General features: G+C 32.1%; 1 protein-coding gene across 1 annotated transcript in view; it reads right to left on the reverse strand.

The window, feature by feature from the left end:
- Window positions 1–1,399: 1,399 nt before the first annotated feature.
- LOC103263616 (sodium channel protein type 7 subunit alpha) overlaps window positions 1,400–9,583 on the reverse strand; it is a gene marked incomplete at its 3' end in the record, with an annotated part of 48,909 nt that continues 40,725 nt past the window's right edge. The window contains exons 15-18 of the mRNA XM_008061284.1: window positions 7,222–7,327; window positions 5,679–5,833; window positions 3,628–3,801; window positions 1,400–1,507 (exon numbers count right to left, since the gene is read on the reverse strand). Of these exons, the coding sequence (XP_008059475.1) occupies window positions 1,400–1,507; window positions 3,628–3,801; window positions 5,679–5,833; window positions 7,222–7,327 (543 nt within the window). The remainder of the gene's footprint in view (window positions 1,508–3,627; window positions 3,802–5,678; window positions 5,834–7,221; window positions 7,328–9,583) is intronic.

The following is a 9,583-nucleotide window of genomic DNA, read 5'->3' on the forward strand; positions in this document are numbered from 1 at the left end:
GACTTTTAACTGTGTTTTCAATAACATTGTATTTATTTATTTTTTTACCATAATAAATGATACATTTAGGATCAGTCTCAAGCAACTTGCATGTATCATCTCATTTAATTTTAATTCAAACCTTATAACTTTGATGAGCTTGTATAGTTGGTTTATTTTATTTTATGTTTTAATCTGGGAGGTCATGTGACGATTTGTTACATGGAATACTGCTTGATGGTAAGGTTTGGGCTTCTATTGAACCCATCACTCAAGCAGTGAACGAATAGCATTTTATTTCTAAAACTAGGTCACAGATGCTTTACTAGTACTTCCAATATTTTGAAAGGTCCACTGATGCTTCTGCTAAAAAAAAAAAAGTCGTGTTTACATATATACGAGAGTAAAAATATATATATAAAAGTAAAAACAGTGGATATGGTTGACACACATATTTGGCCTGGAAAGAGCTCCTAAGACTGTAAATTTATTTCATACAGTAAACATTAATTTTGTAGCTTCATACTAGTCAATGATATATCTTCAGGGATAATTTAAATACAGAAATTTCAGAGGTTGGGATGAGACTTCAGATCCAAACCTAGCCTTGACCTGACCATGACTACTATTTTCTGACTTTGAATTGTCAATGGCCACTATTTCATTGTCATTTTAAGGAATGTATAGCATAAAATGGTACAGTGTCTAATTTCTGACAGATTCATTTTTCCTGACAGATTTTGTCCTGCTTTTCTCTAAATTGGGGGCAGACAACTTGCTGATTTTGGCATTATTTTGTACCTAGATACCTAACTTTATTAGGTGGTCATAAACTTCATTTCTTTCTATAGGTTAGCCAGAGGCACAAAAACTGGCCATTGGTCATTTTATATTATTCAATCTATCATTTTCTTTACATAGTTCAGAAGAGGCTTTAACATGGAACTGAGAAAAAGAAAATAGGTAAGAATTCACAGTTTGTGATGTGTGACTTTAAATAAGTAAATTTATTTTAAAATTCAAACTTTTCTTTTACTCAGTAACTAGTGATCTTACAATTTTAAAAAGTTTGTTAACAAACCTTCATTTTCTGACACATACTTTTAATGGATGTAATTTCATTAATATTGATATATATGTGGGTTGGAAGATGCTTTTGAAACAATATTTTGTCTCTCAACTGTTCATTTATTTTGCTTATCTTTCTTAGTTTGTCCCTAATGAACAATAAGGAACTAAAATATTAATAAGCATAACTAACATACCTATTTTTCTGTAATTTTAAGCAGCAAATTTTAAGGTTTTTTGGTATTAATATTGTTAAAGGTGCAAATGAGAGGACAACAAAGACTGTTAATTTGTGCAAATGTATTAATTCCAAATAAAAACCTATAGATTAGTTTTGAAACTTTTCTCTTACCTTCATTTTTTCAAACTGAGATAGAACTCTGAGTGCTCGAAGAAATTTGATGGAAGTAAGTGGTTTTAGTTCTTCCCGAGTTTTGCCCATTAAGCTCAGACAAAACACCTGTATATGTTGTAAAATGAAAAAAAGGGTGAATAGGATTCCATTTTAATAAAAATGTGTAAAATTAACTTTACATTTATTACAAAAGAAATGCACAATCAAAGCTTACTATAAATTTGTGGAAGATTTTAGTACATATTTCAAAACATCTTAATAACTTTAGAAAGTTATAAGAATCATTTAGTGTTGAAAGCACTTAAAAAGATAAAACAAAAATATTTAATGGTTATAAGGAACACATATTATTGAGTTAAAAATGTGTATGGGCTGGGATCGATGGCTCAGCCTGTAATCCCAGCACTTTGGGAGGCTGAGGTGAGTGGATTGCCTGAGCCTACAGGTTCAAGACCAGCCCAGGTAACTTGGTAAGACCTCGTCCCTATGATAAATAAATTTTTAAAAAGTATATGATTTTAATTTTATGATTAAAGATTAATATTTATATCTTTTTTAGTTTGAAATTAGATTGAGTACATTTTATAATTATTTACAATACAGTAATAGTCTGCAATCCATTTAAGAAAACAAAATTTGGAATATATTTACAAATATGTTCATACAAAAATATGGTGAAGACAATATACAAAAGAGGATTTCAGAGGACAGGTATCAAGAAGGATATGAACAGTGTTAATTCAGAAGTGCAAATTACAAAAATATATAACCAGATACTAACGTAATTTTTATAAGTAAATATATACACATACATATAATCCAAGGTTAATAAATATGAGCAAGATGGTAGTATTATGAATATCTTCGGTTGTATCTTCATATTTTTCTATATTTTAAAATAAACATACATGAAAAAATTGTTCTTTTTACCATCTACTAAAAAGGTAGGTTTCAAGTAGGCGCTGAAGTAAGGAAATCAATTACATAAGCATGGAGAGATATGGGCACATATGAACAGTGACTAGGAAACAGAAAAATGATTTACAGATCTAGTGCTTTCTGGCATAAGTAGAAGGTTAATTTGCAAGAATTAATTTGTAAGACAGGTCAGCTATAAGTCCTTAATTATAGATTGATGAGTTTCCATTATCATTTGTAGACTAAAAAGCCATTTGTTCATTCATTCAACAAAAATTATCAAGCATCTACTATGTGACAGGATTTGTTCTAGACACAGGAGATAAAGAAGGGCAAAAAACTGAGAAAAAGAATTTTGCCCTAATGAAATTTATCTTTTAGTGGGAGAAAACAGGCAAATAGTAAAATAAATGAATACATTATATAACATTAAGAGAGGCCATGGAGATGAAGAAAGCAGAGAAAGAGAAAGGGAGTATTGGAGTGGTTACAGTTTTAAATAGGGTTGTAAAAAAAAAGACCTAACTTCAAACGTTTCATTTCAGCCAAGACAAAAATGACAGCAAAAGTTCCAGGTAGAAGAAAAATAAGAGCAAAGGCATTAAGATGAAAATAATCTTGTCATATCTGAGGAGCTTTGAGAAGGCCAGTGCTGGTAGATCAGTAGATAGACCTCAACAGGGGAAAGAGAGAGTAGCAGAAGATTGGATCACGAAGAGATGTGCAGGCCACTGACTGCAGATTATAGCTTTTGCTCCGAGTGAAAGGGGTGTTTATTGGCAGGTCCCAGTAAGCGAAATGATACAAGCTGCCTTCTTTTTCACAGTAGTTACTCTGGTTGTTGTATAGAGAAGAAAATGAAAGTGTGTAATAGCAGAAGGGACATCAGTTTGAAATCTATCGGAATGATTCAAAGTGAGAAATTTTGGTAGCTTGGATCAGCATGGTACTGAGGAAGGTAATGATAAGTAGTCTAACTGGGAATATGACTTAAATTCAAGCCAACAAAATTTAAAACTTTTAGGGTGCTGATATTTTCAAGATATTGTGCAACAAACCTATTCGGTTTGCAGTGGGTATATTGATTATTATAATAACTCAGGAGTGAAGTGCTGAACTTTTAAAATTTAAGAATGAGAAGGAAAAGACAGATGTTAAACATTACAAATGAGGAAAGATGGGATATTGGGATTGACAATATACAGAGAGGCGGAAAAGGAAGATATAGTAAATGAAAAGGAATTGAAAAAGAGTAAAGAAGAAAAAGTAAACCAAATAGCCCTTTGAATTTTATTTAAAATACGTACAATTACAACCATGAAGTCCAGCTTGTACCAGCCATTAGTGAAGTAGGCTTTAAAACCATATGCCATCCACTTTAGTAACATTTCCAAAATGAAGATGTAAGTGAAGATCATGTCAGCATATTCTAATAAAATTTTAATAGTCTTTCTCTGATCAATATAGATATCTTCAAAAGCCTATGGGCAAAAAAATTAAGAATTAGGTGTACATCAAATTATTTTACATAGAAACAAATGAGCTTCCATCTCTAATAAGACAAGGTGAACATTGTCATAGTTTGTGGCCTCAAGTGCTGGTTCATTTTGCTTTTATTTATTGACTTAGTCTATGTGCATTGTTTTCTGATCCTATGACTAATGGCAGACATCAATAATTGATTACAGACTTTCTTCTTATAGAAACTGAACTTGTCTTCATAATTACTTTAAATATTTACACAAAAAGCCCCTCTCAAATCATTTAATGAAACTTAAAATAAGGGTCCAAACCCTTAGTCACATCTGACATGGAACTTATCTATAAATCTAGATATAGCCAACACATAGATGTATACCGCCTGCTCTTCAGAAATCCATATGCGATTACAAGAAAAAGTATATACTATTTGAATCTATTTTCATTAAGTTGACAAATGTATAAAACTAATCTATGGCAGTTGAAGTTCACAAACTGGCTACCTATGTGGAGTGAGAAGTAACTGCGAGGCGTAAGAATGTGGTTCTGCAGTCCTGGTAATGTTCTGTTTCTCAATCCAAGTGACAGTTACATAGGTGCATTCACTTTGTTGAAATCATTCATGCTGTACAACCATAATGTTTACAGTTTTCACTATGCGTGCTATAAATAATATAAAGTTTATTTAAAAGTCATATGCAGCCGGGCTTGGTAGCTCAACCTGTAATCCCGTGTCTTGGGAGGCTGAGGTGAGTGGATTGCCTGAGCCCGGGGGTTAGAGACCCGTCTGGGCAGGCGAGACCCCATCTCTACAATAAATCAAAAAATTAGCCGGGCTTGGTAGCACGCGCCTGTAGTTCCAGCTACTTGGAAGACTGAGGCGGAAGGATCGCCAGACCCAGCAGGTCGAGGCTGCGGTGGCCGGGAGTAGTCACTGCACTCCAGTCTGGGTGACAGAGTGAGACTCCAACTCAAAAAAAAAAAAAAAAAAGAAAAAAAAGTCATATGCAGTGCAAAGTCTGATTCACAATCATAATTCCATGTACTCTTCAGTGCATCTCACAGCTAACCAGTTTTTGTGTATCCTTCTCTGATCTCTTTAATCAAAAGTAAACAAATATCAATAGGCATTATTTTTTTCGTCCTTTCTTACATAAAATGCAGCATATCATACACTTTACTCTAGATCATTCTTTTTTCACTTATTACCATATTTTGGAGAATTGTAATGTCAGAATTCAAACAACTTCTGTATTTTCAAAATGACTGCACAGTATTCCATTGGATGATTTTACCATAGTATAAGTACTCACCTACTATAAATTCCTTTCCTTCCAATTCTTTGCTGTTACAAAAAATTATTCATGGAATAATCATAAATATATTTAATACATGCGCAGATATTTGTAGGTGAATTTTCCAGGACTAAGATTGGTGGGTCAAAGGGCAAATGTATTTGTATCTCAAAGGTCCTAGAAAGTACTTCATTGTAGTACTTTCCTTTCCTAATTGAGTAGGTACCAAAGTATAAGCACAATACAGCAGTTTTGGTTGCCTGGATTATTAAACTGTTTCAAAAATAAAACTTCACTAAAATCAGAAAAATCAGTATCTATTAATATTCTATTTTCCTATTGTCACTAATATATTTTGAAATTATATTAAGACTGATATTTAAATTTAATATTAAATGATGCATATATAAACTTTATAAGGAAGTGTCACATTTAGTCTGAAAACTAAAATTACAGAATATGAAATTTGATTGTTATATTAAATATTCTTGGGAAAGTAATCTGGCTGGTGAATTTCTGAATTACCAGAATTATGATACATTTTTTTCCCATAGAAGTATCACACACCCTGGCTATTTACTTACCAGAGCGCCTGTGCTGAGCAGAGTGACAAGGCCAATAAAGCCCTTAAACCAGTTGTTCTCTACTATCTTGCAGCAGGTTTTCCTGATGTTCCGCCAAATTCTTCCTTTCTGGGATACTTTACTAATTTGACCAGGTGAAGATCTTCGTCCATAACCTGTCAAGAATGAGACCATTAAGAACAAAAATCTAGAAAATTCATAAAAAAGTAAACATCTCAAACTTTCTAAATTATGCTTTGGCAACTATTTATTTACAGATTCTAATCTAGGTGGTCTCTGATTTATAAACATTTAACTTACCCATGATTTCAGTGACCACTACTTGCAGTGACCATTGCCATCACTGAAGAGAAAATGAAAAACTGAACTTGGTCTGGTAATAATCAGAGGAAAGAAGTTTTGAATGTCAGGGATGTGTTAGAATATTCCTCCAATTAGTAGAACGGTCTGAGAATAGAACTTATTCCCTACCCTTACAAAAATACACACACATACCCCACGCACACACTCTCTCTCTCTACTTACTGAATCCTTAAACATTTCTTAATATTTATGTTAAAAATATAAATTCACCATTACAATTTGTCTTCCTATGACAGTTATAGAATGTTTTCATTTGTGTTTTTAAATATTGAATGCATTTTATGAGGCCTAAGAATGCTTTATTTCACTTCAACATGTATGTGTGTGTATGTATATTTGGATATATATGTGTATATTTGTTTATATATGTATATATATGTTTATATATGTGTGTGCATGTATATTTGGATATATATGCGTGTGTATGTGTGTGTGTGTATATATATATGTTTATATATACATACTTTCTAGAGCTGCTTTGATTATTCCAATTTTCTGTTTTACTGTTAAATCATAGTTACTAATATAAGATTAAATATGAACATTATCTATTTTACACAATATTACTTATAGCGTGAAAAATATGTTTTGGGATAAACATTTTCAATAATATTTCACTTACATTACTTATAGTTATCTTTTGCATTGACTATATCAATTAACATCTCTGTAAGCGGAGTTAATGAAGTATGACAATTATTTTAACAATATTATTATTGGGTGCTGCCTTTTTGTGTGGGGTCAGGTTCTCTTTCTTTTCTAAGATTATACATGCGCATGCACACACATATGCTCACATAGACATTCACTAATTTGATCTTTTTAGCAATCCCATGAGTTAAGTCTTATTATTACCCTCAGTTTATATGTTAGGAAACTGAATCTGAGGGAGGGTAAGTAAATAGTAGAATTGAAAAAAAGTCAAGCTGTCTGATTTCAGAATGAACCCTCTTAATTACTGCATTAGACTCTCGAAAATAAGCCTTTTACTTCTTTTCCAATTTTCACTCTTTTTGTGGCATTTATTATGTGTCTACCTGGCTATAGATGGGCACATTTGTGTATCTTCCACGTAAATTAATAAGCTCTTCAAAGTTAAAAGTACATACAATAGTATTACTTAGTCTAAGAGAAATTGAGTGTAATTTCAATAAAATTACCAAAAAATTTTTGTTCTTACCACTTTTAAGATGCTTTAGCCTTCCACGTTCACAGACCATTTCTTCCTCTTCAGAGATAGCAATGTCAACTGTACTACATTCAGATGAGCTAGATTGCTTTATTTTCTAAAAGTAAAGTCCCAACAAAAATGTGAATACAGCTTCATTTATTCACTGTAGCTAAAGTTTATTTCATTTTCAGAAGTAAGAAAAATTATACACAGAAGAAATTTATCATATTTAAAACACTGCAAGCCAATTTCATAATTGATATCAAAATGCATACCTATTGGTTTGACTTGAAGTTTTTTAAAAGTATCTTAAAATACTTACTTTAAACTAAAATAATTTTTCAATATGATTAACATTCAGTTAATAATGCTTTGTCCCTTAAATATATATAGACTACTTCAAATTTATGAAAGGAATTAGGTTCCAAAGTTTTTTTGAAATTACTCACAAGGTTCCCATATAGTTCCTCTTTTTTAAAATTTTTCAGTGAAGTCACACTCACGGCTCACCGCAGCCTGGACCTCCTAGGCTCAGGCAATTCTTCTGCCTCAAACATATTGTATTTAGATGAGATGAATAGTAGCAAAACAAATTCCTTGGTGGTAAAAATGGGTGGATAATAGTGCACTTAGTATTATTGCAAAATCTAGCCCAGACATTCTTGTGTATGTCTTCACAGGACGAGAGTGATGTGAGCTCATCATGTAGTGAAATAAGAGAAAGGCACAAGGAATACAGGGACAAAGACAGGTCATGGAAAGTGGCATAAGCCCTGCAGAAAGGGCCTAGATGCAGAGATTGACCTACTTTCCCACTCTGCTCTGAACTGAAGTTCAAGGCTGACTAGGACGAAGTGGCCATGGCTTTGCACAGGTAATACTACAAATGATATGTTTATCGTTACTTACTTAAAGTTATTTTCTCACAGTGTTAGCTTGTCTTATTCAAAAATGGAGTATATATCATTCCTTAAAAATCACCAAGATCCTAAATTCAATAACATATAAGTAATATTTTCTAATTAACAAAATAATGATAAATGTAATTAAAATATTTGAAATAAAATTAGGCTTTTATAAAAAATTAAGGAAAGGTCTAGGTAGAGTGTCAAATTATAAAAATAAAATTATAAATATTTTGTCCTATCTCCTGGTCTTATGTACTATAAGTATAAAGGAAATATAATTATAAAGCTTTGTTTGCTTTAGTCCATCCATGGTTAATTGTCAGTATGTCATTACAGTGTTCAATTTTTTAAAAAAGAATCCAGTAGACTTTACTCTTAAAAAAAATATTTTTTTAATGATATCGATTCCATCTTTATGTTCTTTATTTCTAATAAGATAAAGGCTATAGAAATGCATTTATTTGATAGTTGACAATAAGTAAATGAAATACAATATTTGGCCTTCAATAATTAAATAATTAAAATTATGCATCATATATTTACATTTTTAAAGAGTTTTTAAAACCCCTGCACTAAACTACTTGATGCAATTTTTCCAAAGACCCCATGAGTATGTGTTATCCTAATTTTACACATAAATCAATAAGATTCAAAATTATAAATCATTTATTTCAGTAGAAGATTATTAAATGACATGAGAAACTGACTGTGATATGTACTTGTATACACATTACTACATTATAAAAAGTTACAAAATGGTTCTTCAAAAGGATAAACAAGATAGATGGTTCCCTAGCTAGACTGACCAAGAAAAAGAGAGAAAAAGCCCAAATAAACGCAATCAGAAACACAAAAGATGAAGTCACATCTGACTGTGAAGAAATACAAAAGATCATTAGAGCCTACTATATACACTTGTATGGAAACAAACTTGAAAACTTTAAGGAAATGGAGGACTTTCTGACATCACACAACCTGCCTAGGTTGAAACAAGAAGAAATTGAGACCCTAAATAGACCAATAACAATCAAGGAAATTGACTACGCAATAAGAAAACTACCTACAAAAAAAAGCCCGGGTCCAGATGGCTTTCCAGCAGAATTCTACAAGACATTTAAGGAGGAGCTGACACCAATCCTACTGAAGGTATTCCAGGCGATTGAGAAAGGTGGAATTCTCCCCAAATCATTTTACGAAACTAACATCACATTGATACCCAAGCCAGGTAAAGACCCAACAAAGAGAGAGAACTACAGGCCAATATCTTTGATGAACATAGATGCTAAAATTCTCAACAAGATCCTAGCAAGCCAGATTCAACAACACAGCTCAAAAATCATCCATCATGACCAAGTAGGCTTCATCCCGGGGATGCAGGGCTGGTTCAACATTCGTAAAACCATAAATGTAATTAAATACATCAAAAGATGTCAAAACAAAAACCACATGATTATATCATTAGA

This window comes from Carlito syrichta, unplaced genomic scaffold (assembly GCF_000164805.1).
Source record: "Carlito syrichta isolate Samal-C Ts95f unplaced genomic scaffold, Tarsius_syrichta-2.0.1 Scaffold305187, whole genome shotgun sequence".
NCBI lineage: Eukaryota > Metazoa > Chordata > Mammalia > Primates > Tarsiidae > Carlito > Carlito syrichta.